Raw genomic sequence first — 22,282 nt, 5'->3', positions numbered from 1 at the left:
TGGGACCGCCCCCCCCCCAGACTTGGAGGTCAGTTCTCTGAACACTGAAGGTAATCTGGAATGGCATCAGAATATAACACTTCAGACTCAGAATACTGAGCTAGCTTTCACTCTGTCCAGATCTCAACACCCCAATGGATGTCCAGCCAGTATATAATGGCCAGATTCCAATCTCTACTCATTGAATTGTCTGGAGCAATGCTCAAACCAGTCCTGGACTCAATAGGCAGGAATGCCACTAATACATCATGGGCTTATTCCTGAGGGAAGATATGTTTTTAAAATTCTTTCATAGGCTATGATCATCACTGGCTAGGCCAGCACATATTGTTTAACCCTCAATTTCTATGAGAAGGCAACAGAGATCTACCATTCTGAACCACTGCAGGGGGAGGCGATGGCCTAGTGGTATTATCCCTAGACTACGTCATGTATTCATCCAGAAACTCAGTTAGTATTCTGGGGGACCCAGGTACTAAGCCTGCCACAGCAAATGGTGGGATTCAAATTCATCAAAAGAAAACTGGGATTAAGAGCCTAATAATGACCATGAAACCATTGCTGATTGTTTGGGGGGAAAAGAACCCCTCTGGTTCACTAATGTCCTCCAAGGAAGGAAGCTTACCTGATGTGGCCTACATGTGATTCCAGACCCACAGCAATGTGATTGACTCTGAACAATTAGGGATGGGTATGAAATGCTGGCCCAGCCAGTGACGCCCACATCCCTAGAATGGTTTAAAACAAAAAGATCATGTGCTATGGATAACCCAAAGCGAATTCCAGGATTTTTCAAGTCAGGACGGTATGTAGCATGGAGGGGACCTTGCATGAGTGTTCCCATGTCCTTATCCCCCATGGTCCTTGTCGTTGGAGGTCACAGGTTTGGACGGTGATATTAAAGAGTGTGTTGCTGCTGTGCATCTTGTAAACAGTACACAGTGCTGTCACTGAAAGTCAGTGCTCGATGTGGCATTACTCAAGTGGCGGCCTCATCTATTCTTGTAATACAATGTGTTTGATGATAGATTTATCCAGGGTGACTCATTTGTGAACAATGATAATGATGTGACAGGTAAACCGGGATCTAAGAAGTAATAATTGAATTAATAGAACCAGAAGCACAGTTCCATTGCCCTTTTAATGATGCACAGGAGAAAACAGATTGTACTGACAGCCAGACTATGGAACAGCTTGAGACTTGTGGTTGGAGGAACAGCAATTGCCAAAGCCCGAGTAATTCAGAGCCTTAACAAGACGTGGGGCGTCTGAAGTGATTGACACACTGATTATTATTTACTCAAATCCCACCTCTACTCCTAACCCACAACACCTCCGATTTGAGTGTGGTGTTGGCAGTTCTCACGTGGAATGTTTAGGAAAGGGAGGGAGAGAGAGACACAGAGAGAGAGAGAGAGAAAGAAAGAGAGAGAGAGAGAGAGAGAGAAACAGCGACAGCACTGTGAGCTTTGCCTCTTTATTTGCGAGCAGTGCTGCAGCTCAGATTGTAAATAGACTAAAGCTGATCCTTGGCTCACACAGCACAGTATCATTGAACAAATCTCTGCCAAGATTTTCTCCTCAGTGCTTCACCAGGACAAGGAGTTATAAACTGACTGGATTACCCCGTACTCAGAGGAAACCAGAGATGGAGGGGAAGGAGGGTTAGCTGAGGGATTAGTCTCGCTGGGTTTTCATCGTGTTGTGAACTTCAGGGCTCTCCTCATGCGAAGAGTTGAAAATGGGATTCCATGTTCAGCATACGTTATGGATATTGTACAGCATGAGGAACTTGGAAGGTAAGGAGTCTTTCATCCACATTATTAACCCACAGAACTTGATCAGAAAGCATTTGACGTTTAAAACTGAGCAACTTGTTAAATGCTTCTGAGCAGTTCTGCGATATGCTTTCACCTCCATGTCGACACCGATCCAGCATTCTAAGTCAGTGTCAACCGCATGCCTTTCACGGTCTATGAGGTGGCAGGTACGTTGTCAGAGAAGGTCTGCATGCTAATCACTCTGGTCTTCATGTCTGTTCCATATCTGCTGAGTTAATCTGGTGTTTGACACGAAGGGCGGCCCAGTCAAGGTTGTTCAGAACCGTTGCCTGTGCTCAGCTCTCGCACCAGTCTCCCCTTGGCACCGGGTATGGAATTTCAACAGCCTAAAGTCCCTGCCATCTCGCCACCATCAACGCCTGGTTTCAGGAAGTGCTCCAGGAAGTTGGCAGAATGAGGAGCAAGGGCTGGTGGGTTGGGGAGTTGTTGGTAGAGGAGAGTGGATGCGGACAGAGGAATTATCAAGTGATCGAGATGTTGGAATATTGGTTGAACAAGAACATAGTAAAATAAAATAGGGATATTTGGAGATGAGTATACTGGGTGTGCTGATGCTCCATTTTGGAGTAGACCACGCAAGTCAGACCAGCACTTCTCACTGGCCACGTTTTACTTTTTACTGCAAATGACTGTACCCATAAGGGCCACTTCCCTTATGGGTACAGTCATTTGCACTGGGAAGACAGACATGGTGGGCATTAACAGGCAACAAGGGGGAGAAAGTGAGAACTGGAGGTCAGAGTCGAATAGTGTGGTGTTGGAAAAGCACAGCTGGTCAGGCAGCATCCAGGAATAGAGAGTCAATGTTTCAGGCATAAGCTCTTCATTAAGAATGAGGCATTCCTGATGAAGAGCTTATGCTCAGAACATCAACTCTCCTGCTCCTCAGATGCTGTCTGACTGGCTGTGCTGTCCCAGCACCACACTATTCGACCCATTAACAGGGAACAACCTAACATTGCATGCAACTTTTACAGTTTAACTTTCTCCTTACGTTTGAAGTTGGAAGAGAGTGGAAGTATCTGACCATAGCAATGCAAAATTCCCCCTGCACTTCACTGAACCCATTCCACTTCACCCTGAGTTGTTCCAGATTGCCAGAGGTAGGAGAAAAATATAATATTGAGAGGAGCTGGAAAGCATGTTGAGATACTTTTCCCTTTTAAATCTCACTCCAGAAGGGATTTTGAGGAAGGAATTGGCATGGGACATGGCCAAGACTGTCACTCTTAAATTCTAAGAATGGTCAGCAAGTGGAACAAATAGAGATTCCCTCCCATCAAGCACACATCCCCCACTCTCTTTACCTCTGGACAGAGTCACAATGTTGCAAAATCTAGAATCCATTGAGAAGTAATCGGATGCATTTGTGAAGGAATGGTGCAGCAAGGGAGGAATGTCGGATGAATGGGATTCGATAAACTGGAAACATCTTCTTTTTCCCTGTATAAATGTTTTTATCTGGTAATCTTCCTCTCTAGACCTGACCCACTTCTAGCAGACCTCTGGCTGAGGATTTTATTATGAGCTGATGTCTGCTAGTAACAGTTGAGAATGCATTACAACATTTCATCTCAACACTGGCAATTTTCAGGGACATTATGAACAGAAATATGCTGGTTTTGTAAAGACATTGTTAGATTTCAAGCAACCACATTATTTCCTTTCTAAACATACAGCCACAACCATTTTCTTTAACTCACTTCCCTTCTTTGGGTACCAGTGTTTGCTAGGGCAAGGTTCCAGTCACACCAGGTATCCTTTAGCCATTCTGTACATCTAAGCCCACACAACGAGCCATACTGGCAACCCAGTCTGGTCCTGTCTCGATCCCAATGCCAAAGAGGACATTGGATAACTACTTGAATAGAAACAATATGCGATAAAAGCTGGAGATCAGCACAGGGCAATGACGCTGATTTAACGGCTGCTTCAGATATGATGGGCCAAATGGCCTCCATCCCCTCTGTCACACTTCTGTGAATCAGCACTGGGCCCTAGTCACTGATCAGGAGCGGGAGCCTACGTTAGAGTTGCCTCCTCTCCCCCCTCTTGTTGTTGGCAGTTTCCTGAGCTGAATGCTCACTCACTGCTGATCAGGAATTGTGCACGTAATCTAGTTTTTTTTAATTCACTTTTCGCATCGGGAATGCATTAACTTTTATGGATTGTGCATGCCATGTCTTTCTCAGTGCGCCAGTGATATACTGTGTGAATTCAGTACACTGTCAGCAGCATTCTCTATAAAAGGGTTGAGTATTTGATATATCTCTTCCCTTACAGCTGTTCCCTCTGCTCTCCTAATTAGGTGAACTGCTACAGCACCCTTTGAATAAAAGCTAACATTTCACTGGCTCATTTTGTGTTCACAGTGATTATAATCTGCTTCTGTAGAATGGGTCTGGTGTAGAGCATGTTGTATCCGAATGACTGACAGGAGGACCACAGGCTTAGTGTTGGTGTCAGGTCATTTTTCAAAGAATTGTAGCCTTGAAAATGGTGTGCAGCTCCCATCCAAAACAGCGACACATAAGTGAATGGGGCACGTACTCATGTCAGTTATTACTTATTGTGGCTCAGCGTTGCCAATTCTGACTGGATGCATTCCTGGATGTTTAGCCTTCAGGCACTTTTGCTTTTGTCACCCTCTTCCTGGTCAAGTAGCCCAGTTAAAAGAAACAGCTGAAAACATTGAGAAAAGGAAATCGAAAATCAATTGTCTCGAGTGGCCACTCGACTTTCCTTCTGTGTTAGTCACTAAGTAGGTCCCGAAAGCTCCGGGATAACTCTGGGATGCAGGGATGTCAGTTAGCATCGTGACACCACGATGCCAGCACTGCAGGTTCAATTCTCACACTGAGTGGAGTCACTGTAAAGGCCCTCCCTTCTCAATCTGGCCTCAGGCTAAGCTCCCCACCAGCCATCTCTCCATTCGTGATCCTTCCGGACTATGGTTGTTCTCACTTTTATCTCCGGCGATTTGTGTAATGCACTGTTGGGCTCCCTAGCAGTTGGATCTTGAAAATTAGGCAATCATTTTTTCAATATTGCAGCTGTGACTCAATAAAAGTGCTCCAGTTAAACCTTTTGGGATGCCTAACACCATTGAGGCTTTTGCATCCATACACACTTTCTTTCCTTTTCACCTCCATTTAAACTCATCTGTTAAATAAATGTAGGCAAAGAATGAAAATTTAGTGTTAACACCTCTCCATCTCCTCGGTCTTGGTTTTTAACTGGAATTTGTTCCAAAGTTTTCATTTTATTTATTCGTCACCTTTCAGTTTGGATCACGCATGAACTTAACTCTCGCTGGAATGTCATTGCGACAGCACATTGTCTCCTTGTCAATTGGCTGTTCCCCTTTGGCAGGCATCACACCTGAATCCAATCCCAATCCCAATCCAAGGACAGAGATACAAACACACAAATGGATGCCTACTTTCTTTTGTAAGGGTCTCTGGATTGTGACAAAGGTTGAGAGTTTTCTTGTTAATCAGCTCTTCTGGCAAGCTCGGTCTGTCTGTAATAGCCCAGCTGAGATTGACCAACTCAGTAAAGGGCAGGTATTGAACCTGGGAGTGTGTAGACAGTAAGACAAAGTCTTTACCAGACGAGCCTTTAGAGGGTGCTGTGGACAAATATTTATATAATTGCTAAAGGTTAACCCATTGCAAACAGTGAAATTTATTGATGGTCCTTAAAATAATGGAATTAGGAAGTCCTCACTAGCTGAATATAGACTCTACAAATATAAGCACCACTTTAGATGTGATTAAGTCAACTGGCAGATTAGAATTAATGATTTACAGAGGGTGTAGAAGGGTTAGATTAGGAGGGCAGTAGCATGTGGTGCATGGAAATACATCATTGAGTACTTGATGGATATTCGAGAGACTGGACAATTGAGAGGACTTGATTTTCTTCAGGGAATTTGACAGATAACCTATCCATGGTCTCCCTTTGACCATGTTTCTGGGTCAAATGAGGCAGATCACAGAACTACTAGCACAGAAGGAGCTTTTGATTTAAAAAAGCATCTCAGTATTTGCCCAAATTGAAATGTTTGGCCTGAGTGAAACACTTAAACATTTTTCTTTTTGTATCCTCTTCCCAGAAACCAGTGTGGCTTTCCACTGCCGACTGTCCAACGTGTTCTCAAGTGTCCTGGTGGGCTTTTTGGGGCCTACGTCCCAATTTCAAAGCCAGTGAAAACTATAACTGCAAGCTCCTCCTCCTTCTGGCACTCAGCAGGAATCAGTGGGCCTGACTCCAAGAAACATCACGTGACGCGCAGGTCGCAACCTCATTGGACAGCGGTGCCTCTGGGCCAGGATTTGATTGGGTCATATTTGCTGAATGATACTTTGTGATGGAACTTGCTCTCAAAGAGGCCAGTTCGAACGTGTCACTGTGGGCAAGAGAATGCCACCCTGGCCAGTGGTTCTGCTGTGGTTTATTTCTTTATGCTGACCAACCTATCCCAGATACCTAATATTCCAAATTTACCGATCTGTGGTTGGACATATGGAGCCCTTTTGACTGCACCATTTCCCGTCTGTAGTTACATGATTAGATGCTCATAGATCTCAAAATATACGCTCCTAGGTTGAATACCTGCCCTTTACTGAATTGGTCAATCTCAGCTGGGCTATGACAGATAGACCTAGATTGCCAGAAGAGCTGATTAACAAGGGAATTCTCAATTTTGCCATATTACAATGAGGACTGCATGGAGCTGTCAAGCCTCAAAAGCGTATCCCGTACTAAATGACCGGGCGGTAAGGTCTTTACATGTGCTTTCTGATGTGTGCTTTCAATTTTTGATAAGACATTTTTATTTCTGGCCCTTCTTTCTGTTTGCCAGTTCACTCAGCTTCAATGTAAGCAAAGCTGACACTGTAGCTAAAGGAAGAATCTGTATTCTGTAATTGTCACTCCTTCAGTTTGCCGTGTGGAATGGACAACCCTAGCAACAGAGGCGAGAGACTGCCATTGACCTCAAGGCTTGATTCAGCCTGAGTTTCATTGATGTGTCAAACGAGGCGGTGGGGGGGAGGAATAGTTCCACCCTGCGACCCATCACCTTTCGCTCGATGCTTGCTCACGACCATTCCCCTTTTCGGTGAGCACTGCGATGGGTCGTAAGGAAAATAATTATCTGGAACCTTTGAGGTGTAACAGTGGCCCGGTGCAGAACTCAAAGGCACGTTCGCTCACCGTTAAACAAGAAAGTCAAGACTCTGTCGATTTCGCTGGGCAGGTCCAGCAGCGCAAGAGCAAAGTTCAGCAAGTGCACTTCAAAGAGGAATGTACATCCAACATGAGAGAAAGGACTGAAGGAAAGCCCACACTTAAAGGGAAAGAGCAAGGCTCCAGATCTCGAGGACTAGCCAACTGCTCACTGGTGATTACAAAGCCCCAGGGTGTCCTCAAAAGCATTGCCATTCAGACGTCACCAAGTCTGAGAAAGCATCTTCCAAAGTTCAAGGGGAAACTGAAGACTACCGCAAGACTGACCAAGGGGTCACTCTCAATGGATTCAGCTAAAGCTGCCGGGGTCACTCTCGCTAAGAATGGCGTGGCTGTGGAGACCACTGATGCTGGCACCCAGTCTGAGCGAACAGAGTCAGGCCAGGCCCAAGAGAAAGGAACTGAGAGAGCTCAGAGTGTCTCACTCCAGTCAAGTGTCTACAGCTCAGTCAAGAGGAAGTCTGTGCCACAAGCAACCGATCCTCACCTCCAAGACACGCAGCAGGAAGCAGCGGTCTTGTGCCACTGCCCAGCTACGCCCACGGCTGCAGAGAGCTCAGGGCTCCCAGGTGACCTATCAGACTCTGATCAGCCCCACTCCAAAGTGAGTGCCTCCCCGACTGAGAACACCCATGCTCATGCGAACTGTTACGCTGTGCACAAGTTTGAACAGGCACCCAGGTGGCAATCAGCTGCAGCTGAGCCGACGGACAGATGTCGCTGCCGAAAGGAAGTTTGGTTAGAATGCTCAGAGCTTGCTGCCGACTGTGACGGGTACCCCGATCGAGTGGGCGAGGAGGTCTCCCAATCTCCAAAGTGCTCACTAAGTGAAGGCAAGGCAGGTCTCTCGGGCACTGAAAGCTCTTCAAAATCCATTCGCAATCACACAGCTTCCTGTAACATGGAAATAAAATCTCAGACGAGCAAAAGGATTAAGGAAATTAATCAAATCCATCTGACACAGAGGGACCTGTGTGATCTCCAGGGCAGGATGCAGATCATTGAGGATACCTTACAGTCAAACGAACACAAAATTAAAGTCCTTTTGAATGTAATTCAGGACATGGAGAAAACCAAAGCACTCAATGAAGGGTATGATGGATTTTTGTTACTTGCATGTTTAACTGTTTTATAGCATTAGCATCCATGCATTCATTGTCAAAGAATTCCAATTTTTCACAGAGCAGGAGAATCCCAATAACAAAATAGTTTCCTCATCTCCAATCTGATGGGGTTTTGTTCTGAGGTTGACCTCCCCGGAACAAAAAGGGGAACAAACAGGGAAGCATTTTCTGCCAGTCACTCAGTCCCAGTGCTTTAACTACTCTCCTCTGACTCAGTCATCACACTCCAATTCACTCAGCCCCCGCACTCCAATTACTCTCCACTCACTCTGTCCCCACACTCCAGTTACTCATTACTTACTCAGTCCCTGCACTCCAATTACTCTCCACTCACTCTGTCCCTGAGCTGAGTTACTCATTACTCATTCTGTCCCCGCACTCCAATTACTCTCCATTCACTCTGTCCCTGCACTGCAGTTACTCACTATGCACTCAGTACTCTCCGATTACTCGCCACTCATTCAGTCCTTTTGCTCAACCGCCTACCCTTACGGAGGGAATACGAGCCACGTTTATGTGTTCAGTGATCTCAAGATAACACTCTGAGCCTTCTTTGTGATGGCACTGCACAGTGACACCTGCAGGATTGACAGCAGCACTCGGTTGGATGGTTGCTGTCGGTCATGCTCCAGGCACTGACTAGGGACAGCCATTGGATCCCTGGTGCTAGTGGCAAGGCTGCAGCTTTCAATGGCCCCACTCCAGCCGATGCCCTCAACCAGGCTCTGGGTGCCAAACAACTAGGAAACCCTGGCAAATCCATCAGAGTGACCTTCGGTGGGGTGCGGGGGTGTAGGGGTGGTGTTCACATGATACATGACACCCATTTTGATGCTGAACCGCAGCGAAATTCAGGGAGGGCTCTGGGATAATTGGTATCAACCGATTCATTGTTGAACCCACTTGAGCAAGTGAGTTTCCTGCTCAGTCTGTTCCTGCTCCAGTTTAATTGCAGAAGGTTGCTCCCCCTGTTGTGCGATTGGTCTGTCCCACAGTTCAATGAGTGTGGCAATCATATTGCTGGTCACAATGACTTGGATGAAATCGCCCTCTCCAACAAGCCTGGGCACTCAGATTGACTACAATCAGATATTAGCAACAAATTCTGACCTTGCCAGGTAAATTCACATCCTGCGAAAGAATTATCATAACCTTCTCTTCCTTCCTCCCTCATCTATGTATTGAGCCTCCACTGAAAACTAATTCGGCAATTCGCCTTCTCCTCCCCAAGCAAGTCATTTTAGCAAAATCTGCATTCTAATAATTCAACTTTAATGTATTTCTCCTGAGTCCCTCACTGAATTGATTCATGACTATTTTGTTTTTATATTCCTTAGCTGCAGATCCCCAATCACTATCTTTTTTACATCCACATCCCTATCAAAGCCCTTCACATTTCAAAACCACTATGCGATTACTCCTCAAAAAAAATAGATTAAGCCCATTTAGTCATTGCCAATACTTAAAACATTTCAGTTTTGCTACCATCTTCTTTTCACCTTTCCAAGTGCCTCTGTATTCATATTTTTTGAATATGTAGCTTAGATAGGTAAACAGTAAAGCGGTAAACACAAATTAATAATAGGTTTCAATGGGAAAGGCCCATGTGCAACTCAAATGAACTGCACATTGCTTCCTCATTATCTACAGGAATATTGACTGTGCCTGGTAACATACATACTAAAAATTCGATGTTCACGCAATACTGTAATGCATTTCTTGCACAAATGTGCAGCGTAATTTGGAGTTCTGGTGGAGCTGGTATTTCTGCTGTTTTCCTGCCTGTTCTACCCGTCGTATTTAACTAGTTGGCTAACCCCACCGCGTGAGGGAAATGTGCAGTGTCAGCCTTGCAGTAGTACAGAGGGACAGTTAGGAATTAGTTACTGAACCCTCAGATTTACCAGCAAACAGCAGGACCTCTCTGCTTGGTGAAAGGTGGATAGTTCAGAACTGCAGATGAATCCCTCTTGTTTCCTTCCGTGTACATTTTTGACATAGAAACAGAAATAGACTATTCAGTCCCATCCATTTAGTCCCATCTCTCAATATAGTTATGGCTGATCCTCTATCTCAACACCATACACCCACTCTCTCCCTTTAACCCTTTTGTGTCTATAAATCTTTCTTAAATGTATTCAGTGACTTGACCTGCACGAGCTTATGTGGAGGAGAATTCCACAGATTCACCACTCTCTGAGTGACCCACTGTCTTCTCATCTCAGTCCAAAATGGCCGAATCAATACTCCAAAAACATGTTGTCTTGTTCTGGACCTCACAATCAGGGGAAACATCATCTCTGCATCTTTTTGGTCCAGCCCTATCAGGGTTTTATGTGCTTTATTGGCATCGTCTCTTATTCCTTTACATGCCGGTGAATACAAGCCCAATCAAACCAGTCTTCCCTCAAATGACAGTCTTGAAAATATGCTGGTTGATTGGTTGCAATATACTGACAAGGTCATCTCATTGTAAGCTAGAGATTGCTACCAGGTTTTAAAGGGTAGAGAGTGACTCCATGAGATGGTGAGAGACTGGGAGCAAGCAGTAACCAGCTCTTTCCATGTCTCCTTAATTTCCATTCATTCAATCAATCATGAAACCCTTTCTTGTCCATTTTACCCGATTACACAAAGATAAGATTTGCTTCACTGTCTATAAAGAAGCAGTTGACAAAACTTTGTGAATTTCATGAAGGCAGTGCCAGGAATGGGATGGTAGAGTCTAATAATTACAGAGCAATTATGCAGATTTTTTTTTGTCCTAGTTTCCTCAGTGTGGCTTGTGTCTGTTTTATTGTTCTCAATACTTCGTGAAAAAAAAATGTGTCCTCAAGATATGTGTGACACTTTCAGGACTGAATTTATTGGAAATGTTTATGTAATATTGAGTCTTTTGTGACTGCTGCAGCAGATTAGGAAGTCCCAGATTGCTGTTAGGCAGGACGTTTCTGGATTTTGACCCAGCCACAATGAAGGAATGGCAAATCTATGTCTGAGCAGAGATTCTCTGTCACCTGGAGGTGATGATGTTCCCTTGATTTTGTTGCTACTCTGTGTCTTAGTGATCGAGGTTAATGGCATCGGGAAGTTGATCTGAAGATTAACTTTATCCTATGTGGCTCACGAGGATTCCAAAGAAACTCTCCTTAGTGTTTAACACCACACACACCGGACTCTTCTATTCTAAACCTGACATTTGTCAGAAGCAGGATGATTTCACTTTGAGGAAGGAAAATAACCATCCCAGGTCACCAACAGTTCTTGCATGTCTTTTGACAAGGGAGTTTGGCAAGATAGAGTCATAGAGTCATAGAGATGTACAACACGGAAACAGACCCTTCAGTCCAACTCGTCCATGCTGACCAGATATCCTAACTTACTGTAGTCCATTTGCCAGCATTTGGCCCATATCCTGTCAAACCATTCCTATTCATATACCCATCCAGATGCCTTTTAAATGTTGTAATTGTACCAGCCTCCACCACTTCCTCTGGCAGCTCATTCCGTACACGCACCACTCTCTGAGTGAAAAAGTTGCCCCTTAGATCCCTTTTAAATCTTTCCCCTCTCAACCTCTAGTTTTGGACTCCACCACCCCAGGGAAAAGACCTTGTCTATTTATGCTATCCATGCCCCTCATGATTTTATAAACCTCTATAACGTCTCCCTTCAGCCTCTGACGTTCCAGGGAAAACAGCCCCAGCCCATTTAGCCTTTCCCTATAGCTCAAACTCTCCAACCCTGGCAACATCCTTGTAAATCCTTTCTGAACCCTTTCAAGTTTCACAGCATCCTTCCTGTGGGAAGGAGATCAGAATTGCACACAATATTACAAAAGTGGCCCATTCATTCCTAATTTCTCACCATTATGTATTGAACACGGATTGTAAGATAAAGCACAACTGTTGTATTTTATGCTCACAAATTATTACTCCTGGTGGTGGCTCAGTGATTAGCACTGCTGTCTCACATTCCCAGGGACCTGCCTTGGGTGACTGTTTGTATAAAGATTGCACATTTTTCCTGTGGCGGTGTGGATTTCCTTTGGGTGCTCTGGTTTCCACCCACAGTCCAAAGATGTGCAGGTTAGGTGAAGTGGCTATGCTAAATCTCCCCAGGGATCTGTGGGCTGGGTGGATTAGCCATGGGAAATGCAGGGTTACAGGGATAGAGTAGGGGGATGGATCTAGGTGCGATGCTGTTTGGTGAGTTGCTGTGGACTTGATAAGGCTGGATGGCCTCCTTCCACACCGTAGGGATTCTATCATTTCAGGCCTCTCAGCGATTACACCTAAACCTTTAGTGCAAAATATCATCAAGGTTTGAAAAACTTAACAGACTAGACCAAAGCAACACAGGATTCAACCCAGAATCTCTCACCCGATTCTTAAAATCAACAAGAATATAATATTAATAAATATTAAATGCCTGCTTTCAATTAACATTTATGAGCAAAGTTCCCCAGTAAACACATTTTGGGTCCAATTTTAACTCATTCAAAATCTCTTCATCTGCACAGAGTTCACTTCAGGGCTGTTGCTTTCCAAGTGAAATAAACATGGAAAAACATCTTTAAAATTTGTGTTGTAACTTGGTTTGATCTGATTACTGTAGTGTGGAAGTGAAGGTCAGGAACACAATGTCAGTGAAGGCATTTGGAGAGAACTTGAGATGAGTTAATTAGTTATGGAAAAGTGGATAGTAAAGTCTTTCTTTCATGCATTGTAACTCTATAAACTGAACTCTATAAAGGAGAATCAGTTTGGAATTATTAATAGAAATTGGAAAAGAAACATGAATTGCCTTGAAGATAATGGAAGATGGTGAGTCAGGTTCAAGATGCTTATTAGCCTACACCTTCTCCATTTCATTAGCCATCTGATTCCTCTCTATCTGAGCTACTAGTTTCCTTTCCAATTTTAGCTTACACAAACTTCTCAAATTCATGTTGCAGCTTTTTCTTACCACCCAAAATGGTGGACAAAGCATGGTGGAATACCATTGCAGTTACCACAGCAATATTCCCTGAGTTTACAAATAGGCAGCCAGAGTGATTCCTGAAGTTGGGAAGTAGGATCAATTCAGCCTCATATTGGGAGCTCACGGCATACTTGGGAGCCCTATTATGGACTGAACTGCCCAAAGATGATCTTGAAGGGAAGACTCCCCAATCTTATTGTGTAATCAGAAAAATGATCAGTGATCCTCAAATCTCAACTGGAATAGCCCAGGTCACTGCCACACCATTTAACATAGATGTCAACAGATTGTTTTCTCTTGTGGGAGAGTCTATAATTTCAATGTAAGGAGTTGTACATTTGAGACAGAGATGAGAGTAAATTTCTTCTCTCAAATAGTAGTGAATCTCTGGAATTCTTTACCACAGAGGCTGGGTTGTTAAGCATAGTCAAGGCTGGGATAGACAGATTTTTAATCAGCAAGAGAATCAAGGGTATTGGGGAAGAGACAGGAAAGTGGAGTTGAGGATTATCAGATTAGCCATGATGCCATGGAACAGCAGCGTACTCTCAATGGGCTGAATGGCCTACTTCTGCTTCTATATCTTATGGAGAACCTGGAGATGTCACATCATCACCGTTTTGCTCAATCCTGATTTGATATATTCCTATTATAATCTGCTGTGTCCACATTTATAATGCAAACAGTCTATCCAACATGCCACTCTGTATTGGAATCCACTGGCCAACAGGCAGTTTAATGTCAATAGGAAGGTGTAATCAGGCAAATCCACACAGGCAACATCCATGAAAAATGTGGGCATTGGTATTTATGACAGTATCACCAAGATTAGGGCGGCATGGTGGCTCAGTGGTAAGCATTGCTGCCTCACCGGCAGAGACCTCGGTTCAATTCCAGCCTCGGGAGACTGTCAGTGTGGAGTTTACACATTCTCCCTGTGTCTGTGTGGGTTTCTTCCCACAGACCAAAGGTGTGCAGATAAGGTGAATCGGCCGTGTTAAATAGCCCACAAGGATAAAGTCATGCCTGTGTATCCCCATCCAATTCTGCCTTGTCCTCAACCTAACATGACTGGAGGATTGGATTCCAGACATGCAGATGCAAGATTTTTCGAGTAGTGCATTATCTTAATGATGGCAAAAAACATTACTTTCCTTGGATGTAACAGATGGTTTTGGGATAGAGTTTATAGTCTGCACTACTGCAAAGAGCACTTGAGCTTCATCAGATTCTTCAAACTGTATCATCAGTTACATGCTTGAGAATTTACTGAGACAGATTCACATTACAGACCATTATACCCAATAGTGCAAATAGGAAACCATTACCAAATCCTTTTTAAAAAATTCACTTCCTACTGTGAGTTGAATCTACGCTGATGAATTTAGCATGGTGTTATGCACAATGTGAAGATCATGGTTGCTAGTTAATAGTGATGAGCTCACTGAACTAGAATGTCAGATACACCCACTAATCTAATCAGAACTAAGAGTTGCACAGCCACCCCTAGGCCTCTTTTCAAAAGAATGCGAGACTGAAACGAACAGGGACAGGTAAAAGAAAGAGAGAACTTGCATTTCTGTGGAGCCTTTCAGTACGTCATAGCCAGCGAGGGTCTTTTGAAGGACAGTCCCAGTTAAAATGTACAAAACATCATCAGTGAATTTGCACATAGCAAGGTCTCAGTCAGAAACAGCAGTTTTAAAGTGGGAAAATGATCTGGTCTTTTTTACAGTTTGCTGGTTGAGGGATAAATATTGGTTTTGGAAATCTCCCTGTTTTTTTTTCCTTGGGTCCCATGGGATTTTTAAACCCACCTGGGAAAGCAGAGGGGAGCAGATGGAATCAATGAAATACCAGAAAGGAAGGTTTCAATGCATTTGTTTCCCACCATTACTTTTACCCGTCCATTATCCCAGGATTCCCATGGCCCTACCACCAAAGTCATTGAGAGCAGGAGAAAGAATCAACTCTTAACCAGCTCTGTAAATTGATTTAAAAAGACACTTTGCAGACAGTCGGTGGGAAGGGAATAGTGACTGGCGAGAGAAGTTCAATTATAACATTCTCAGGGATTTCATAGAATTCCTACAGTGTGGAAACAGACCCTTCAGCCCAACAAGTCCATACCAACCCTCCAAAGAGTAACCCACCCCCCTACATTTTGACCCCTCACTAATGCACCTAACCTATACATCCTTGAACATTATGAGGCAATTTAGCATGGCCAATTCATCTAACCTGCACATCTTTGGATTGTGGGAGGAAATCAAAGCACCCAGAGGAAACCTATGTAGACACATATAAAACATGCAAACTCCACACAGACAGTCACCCAAGGCTGGAATTGAACTTGGATCCCTGGCACTGTGAGGCAGCAGTGCTAACCACTGAGCCATGGTGCCACTGTACATTGGGCCATTGCTAAACAGCCAATGCAGCTTGTCCCTGGTGAGGATGTGCTGGCCATTCCTCATCAGCTGGGCTTTCTTTTCCCTTTTAGCAAATAGGTGAAAGGTGAATTAATTGAGGTCTTTAAGGTGAGGAAGTGCCGCGTTATGATAGACAACAAGAATATGATCAGGGCGGCACGATGGCTCAGTGTTTGGCACTGCTGTCTCACAGCACAAGGAACCCGGGTTTGATTCCTACCTCAGGTGACTGTCTGTGTGGAGTTTGCATATTCTCCCTGTGGCTGTGTGGGTTTCCTCCCACAGTCAAAAGATGTGCAGGCCTGGTGAATTGGCTATGCGAAATTGCCCCATGGTGTTCAGGAATGAGTAGGTTAGGTAGATGACTCAGAACTAAATGTAGAGTAGGGGAATGGCTCTGCTTGGTTACTCTTCAGAATATCGGTGTAGACCTGTTGTGCTGAAGGGCCTGTTTCCATACTGTAAGGAATCTAACCTAATATTCCAATGGCCAGGTTGGCATTGGAGCATCAGAGACTAGAAATGTACACTGAGGAAACGCGGAATCCAAAACACAGCTGAATCCCTGTGAAATTGGATTTTACAATAGACAGTTCCATGTTGTCTGAAAGAATCCATGATAGCCAGAGTTTTCAGAGGATTTCAAATCGGTTTGGCCTAATAATTACTCAGAAGAGGCCAGAGAAATAAAGCTCTGAGTCACTACTTAGACTGGATTCCCTACAGTGTGGAAACAGGCCCTTCGCCCCAACAAGTCCACACCGACCCTCTGAAGAGCAAACCATTCCCCTACATTCACCCGTGACTGATGCACCTAACATGACAGGCATTTTAGCATGGCCAACCCACCTGAACTATACATTTTTGGACTGTGGAAGGAAACCGGAGCACTCGGAGGAAACCCACACAGACACGGGGAGAATGTTCAAACTCCAAGCAGTCAGTAATTAAGAGGCAGGAATTAAACCCGGGCCCCTGGTGCTGTGAGGCAGCAGTGCTAACCACTGGGCCACTGTGTCACCCTTACATCCCCTAACTCAAATAACCCCATTGCTGAATAACTACCTCCTGACCAGACTACATACCACCAAACCTTCTTGCTCCTGTGACCAACATCCCCCACCACAGATCGGATGCTTCCTCCCCCCTCCACCACCAAGACTCCCTTTCACATGGATAACACCCCTCTAAAGGCCTGACACTCTTCTAGACCCACCATTCCCACCCTGGGTGGCATGGTGGCTCAGTGGGTAGCACTACTGCCTCACAGACCAGGGACCTAGGTTCAATTCCTGATGTGGGTAACTATCTGTTTGGAGCTCCTATGTCTGCATGAATTCCCTCTGTGTGTTTCAGTTTCTTTCCACAATCCAATGACATAAGGGTAAGCTGGATTAGCCATGCTATAGTGTCCAGATTAGCTTTAAAAATGTTTTTTCATGCTTAATTCACTTAGAAAGCAACAGTGAACTCAATACAAGTAAAGAGGCTGAGTGAGTTAAAGTTGGATCCAAAATGTGTGTTTATTGTTTATAAATGCAATGTTTATTGAAGCAGGCATTTAATATTTATTAATATAATATTCTTGCTGGTTTTAGGAAACTTGTGAGAGATTCTGGGTAAAATCCTGTGTTGTTTTGGTTTTGTCTGTTAAGCCTTTCAAACCCTGGTGATATTTTGCACTAAGTGCTTAGGTGTAATCGCTGTCAGGCCTGAAATCATAGAATCTCTACAGTGTGGAAGGAGTCCATTCAGCCTATCAAGACCACGGCAACCCACCGAACAGCATCTCACCCAGAATCCAACTCCCTACTCTATCCCTGTGACCTTGCATTCCCCATGGCTAATCCACCCAGCCCACACATCCCTGGACACAATGGGACAGTTTAGCATGGACAATTCACCTAATCTGCATATCTTTGGACTGTGGGAGGAAACCAGAGCACCCGGTGGAAATCCACGCAGGCACAGGGAGAATGTGTGAACTCCACACAGACACCCGAACTGGGATTGTACCTCGGTCCCTGGTGTGATGAGCCTCTGTGCCACCCCACACATATTTTAGTGCCTTGCACATTGTTCAACTAAACTAAATCTTGGGATGATATGGAGGTACTGGTGTTGGACTGGGGTGGACAAAGTTAAAAATCAAAGTGCTGTTCCTTCATCAGACAATCTTGGTATCAGCCAATCTCTGGTGCTTCTGACATGGAAACACTATGACCAATCAGAGTCCACTTGCCAACCAATCAGCATTCTCTTCCCTTACAGTATCAAACCTTTCCTCCCTTTGAGATTTGGTATTCTTATGATTCTATCCTGACGGATGCACGATGAAAAATTTCAACAGAAATTTCTTTCTTTTCAACAATGCTTATACCATAAATTGTCTGTTTGGAACTTAGGTAATCACATGAAGGGCAAGGGGATGATGGGAAATGCTGACCGAGTTAAATGACAATGGGGGGAGGAAACTTGGTGAAGCATAAACACAGACATTGACCAGCTGAGCTGATTGGACTGTTTCTGGGCTGGGTAATCAGTATAATTCCTAAACCAGTGCAATCTATAAAAGGCAGATAGGGATTCTGAAAATGGACCAAAAGATGATTAAAGAGGTCTTGGGAGGAAGAGTCAGAGTAGCAGATGTGTCAACACAGATTCAGAGCAAACCGCCAGTGACATTGAATCTAATCAAACAGTTCCCTCCACTGAAAGCCATTAGATAAAGGAGCAAAGTACTAGTTTAATTGTCTTGGTCTAGTAATTCCTGCATGTAAGAGCTCGTCATTAATTAAGGGCCAGTTGATCAGAAGGACTCTGTCGGGAATTGGCGGTCAGGTATTACGCTCATGCTTTTTATCGCTGTGATACTGTGATGCAAATAAGCTACAGCTCTGACCTCCAGTAATCCCAGTTTGCTGAGGCAGCTGAAGTGAAGGCTGACCAACTAGTCAGGTACTAATGTGAAATGGACCTTGAATGTCATGTCAGTCAGGTTGGGAAGGACTTCTGGGCCAGAGAGGCGATTTGAAAATGGTCGGTTTACCCACATAATATTGCGCATATATTGTGAATTTTACAATTCTCACCCCTCACCCTCCCCACACTCGATTTTCTCCCCACCCCCTAATCTTTTGCATAATTTTTCTGCACGAACAGCTTCAATAATTCACTGACTCACATCAAAGTATCTGGGTCAGAACACAGTCACAGTTCCTGAATGTGAAACAGCCGCAGTTCCCATTACTTTCTGTTAGATCATTGACTCCAGCATTCTGCCTTAATACCATCCTGGCATGTGTCATGAAAAATAACCATTTCATTGGCAGATGTAAAGCACTTGCTCCAAAAGAAATCTTCACCCAAACTGATTGCGACACAAGCTTTTAGTTCGGAACGATTTATTGGACCAGTTCTGCTTTATGTTAGCATCACAGTATTGGTGGTTGAAATCACATTTTCTGACCTTGACAGCATCCCCACTCACTCAGACTGTGGACATGGAGGTATACATAAATGTAACATCAAGCATACACATTAGAAGAAGTAGGCCACTCAGCCCATCGAATTTGCTCTCCCATTCAATAAAATGGCGGCTAATCTGATGATATCACATTCTTGTCTACCCGAGATAACCAGGGGCATTGAGTATAAAGATAGGCAAGTGATGCTGCAGCTTTGTAGAACTTTAATTAGGCCATACTTGGAATATTGCATACAGTTCTGGTCACCACACTTCCAGAAGGATGTGGATGCTTTGGAGATGCTGCAGAAAAGGTTTCCCAAGATGTTGCCTGGTATGGGGGAATTTAGCTATGAAGAAAGGTTGAACAAACTGGTTTTGTTTTCACTGGAAAGCAGGAGGTTGGGGGCTGACGTGATAGAAGTTTATAAGGTTATGAATGGCATGGATAGAGTGGAAAGTATCAGGGCTTTGACCCAGGGTGGAGGGGTTGATTACTAGCAGACAGAGGTTCAAGGTGCGAGGGGGACAGTTTAAAAGTGATGTGCGAGGCATGTTTTTCACACAAAGGGTGGTGAGTGACTGGAACACACTGCCGGAGGAAGTGGTGGACGTCGACACAATAGCAGCATTCAAGAAATACCTGGACAAATACATGAATAGGAAGGGAATAGAGGATTCTGTAAGTGAAGATAGCTTTAGTATGGAAGGGCAAAATGTGTTGGCGCAGGTTTGGAGGGCCAAAGGCCTTTTTCTGTACTGTATTGTTCCATAACCTACCCCTGAAATTCTTACTCATCAAGAACATATTGACCACTGTCTCAAGGAGATTCAAAGACTTTTCTTTCACTGCCTGTTTACTCACAACTCTCTGTGAGAAAAAATGTTCCTTATCTCCATTTTAAATGGGTGACTCTTTAACCTTGAAACAATGACTTATAGTTCCAAGGTTTTCCACAAGAGGAAACATCCTCTCCACATGTAGCCTGTTCAAACCCTTCAGAATCATATTGGCTTCAATCATGTTATCATCTTATTCTTCAGAACTCCAGCAGATGCTAACCCTTGCCTGGTCCAGTCCTTTTTCATTTGACACCCCTCTCATTCCAGACATTAGTTGAGCAAGCCCTCTATGGACTGCTAAAACGGTTCACTTGATATGGACTTACCAATGCTTTGTGTCGCTGAAGTATAACCTTCCTACATTTGTAATCAGTTACCCCAGTGCTCAAAAAGGAGATTTGATTAGTTGCCCTAATTATTTGTTGCACCTGTATACATTGATAGGAAGGATATTGTTAAGCTGGAGAGGATTAGGGGGAAGTGATTTACCAGAATGTTGCCAGTAACGGAAGGCTTGAGTTATTAGAAAAAAGGATGAAGAGGCTGGGACAATTTTCACTGGACCATAGGAGGTTGAGAGGTTTATAAAATCATGAGGGTTATAGGTAAGGTGAATGACAGTTGTCTTTTCCCTAGGGTGGGGGATTTCAAGTTGAGAGGGCACATTTTTAAGGTGAGAGGATAAAGATTTTAAAAATACATGAGGGACCAATCATTTACACAGAAGATAATTCGCATGTGGAATGAACTTCCTGAGGAAGTGGTGGATGTAGATACAATTCCAAATTTAAAAGACATTTGGATCGGTACATGAACAGGGAAGGTTTGGAGGGATGTGGGCCAGGAGCAGACAGGTGGGATTAGTTTGGGATTATGTTTGGCATGGACTGATTGGACTGAAAGGTCTGTTTCCATGTTGTATGACTCTGACTCTATGATTAATGTGTTGAGATTCACTCACGAGGATACCCAGATTCTTCTGCATCTTAACGCTCTGCAAATTTAAAGAGATTTCTATTTTTCTTTAATTCCTGCCAAAGTTGACTAGTTCACATTTCCTCACATTATATGTGGCTTGTCAGTTCTTCACATATTCAAAACCAGTCTGTGTGACCCTCTTCTGTCCCCTTATTTTCATACCTACGCTCATCACCAGCAAATGTAGTGGCAATATCTTCCATTCCTACAAACCAATAATTTATAAAAATTGTAAAAGTGGAGGTCCTAGTGGAACAGGGTGATGACTCTAACAAAATATCACACAAAATTGATTATACGGTCTTCCCAAAATTCACTGCCTGACTTGGAAGGTACAGAAGTGAAGCCAACACACCAGGCCTCGTGAAGGGATGAGGAAAGTCAGAATGGGTCAAGGAAAATTGTTTCCTTTGATATAATGGGCCAAAACAATTGCTGAATACATAATGCGCGGGTACATTATAGTGAGAAACTGCCCCAAATGTGGCTCTTATTCCACGGAATTTGATCAAGATGTTTCAAGTGTTAAGTAAATTCGATAGGAGATTCTTTTCATTGGGGAAGGATCAGATACAAGGAAACAATAGGTGGAATCTTCCTAGCAGGGGGATGATGGGTCTGGAAGGATGGGGGGTGTTGGTGGATCAGAACTTGCCACCTGCCTACTTTAAATTCTGGACAGGAGCCCTAAACTCCACGTTCCCACCTTGCAGTTCAATAAGGCCTTTAGATGATCAATGAGTGACCACTTAGGGGCCTCCACCTGCCTAGGCAACAATTATTTCAACTCCAGATAGGACGGGAAAGAGCCACCCCCCCTGACTGGTTAACCACTTCAACTCCCTCTCCCACTCCGCCAAGAGCATGTTCCTGGGCCTCCTCCACCACCAGATCCTAGCCACCCAACGACTGGAGGAAGAATGCCTCATCTTCCACCTCAGGATCCTCCAACCATACGGCATCAACGTCAATTTCACCAGTTTCCTCATCTCCCCTTCCCCCCACCACATCCCAGATCCAACCCTCCAACTCAGCACCACCCTCTTGAACAGTCCTACCTGTTCACCTTCCTCCCCCCCACTCCAATGTATCACCATCACACCGCACCTCCATCTACTTTATGCCTTTCAAGCTGCCTTCCCCCCAGTCCCACCACCCTCTCGTATGTATCTTTCAGCGCCCTTTACCATCACCCCCTCACATTCCTGATGAAGAGCTAATGCCTGAAATGTTGACTCTCCTACTCTTCGGGTGCTGCCTAACCTGTGCGCTTTTCCAGTGCCACCGTCTTCGATACTGGTTAACCAGGGTGGACAGGCTGCTGGTTAAGATCAAGACACTGATCTGTCCACGATTGAGGGA

General features: G+C 44.3%; 2 protein-coding genes across 3 annotated transcripts in view; one reads left to right on the top strand and one right to left on the bottom strand.

Moving 5' to 3' along the window:
• The window catches only part of LOC140492226 (dedicator of cytokinesis protein 2-like), a 731,998-nt gene that overhangs the window by 297,464 nt on the left and 412,252 nt on the right, over nucleotides 1–22,282 (bottom strand). The gene's annotated exons all lie outside the window — the stretch shown is intronic.
• Nucleotides 1,286–22,282, top strand: part of LOC140492224 (protein INSYN2B-like) — an 87,504-nt gene continuing 66,507 nt past the window's right edge. For both annotated transcript variants that reach the window (XM_072591132.1, XM_072591133.1), the window contains exons 1-2: nucleotides 1,286–1,799; nucleotides 5,959–8,186. In XM_072591132.1, the coding sequence (XP_072447233.1) occupies nucleotides 6,979–8,186 (1,208 nt within the window). In that variant the 5' untranslated portion in view covers nucleotides 1,286–1,799; nucleotides 5,959–6,978. The remainder of the gene's footprint in view (nucleotides 1,800–5,958; nucleotides 8,187–22,282) is intronic.

The sequence above is a fragment of the Chiloscyllium punctatum genome, chromosome 20 (genome assembly GCF_047496795.1).
Source record: "Chiloscyllium punctatum isolate Juve2018m chromosome 20, sChiPun1.3, whole genome shotgun sequence".
Classification (NCBI taxonomy): domain Eukaryota; kingdom Metazoa; phylum Chordata; class Chondrichthyes; order Orectolobiformes; family Hemiscylliidae; genus Chiloscyllium; species Chiloscyllium punctatum.
The sequence above is the reverse complement of the archived record's forward strand: the minus strand, read 5'-3'. Positions and strand labels throughout refer to the sequence as shown.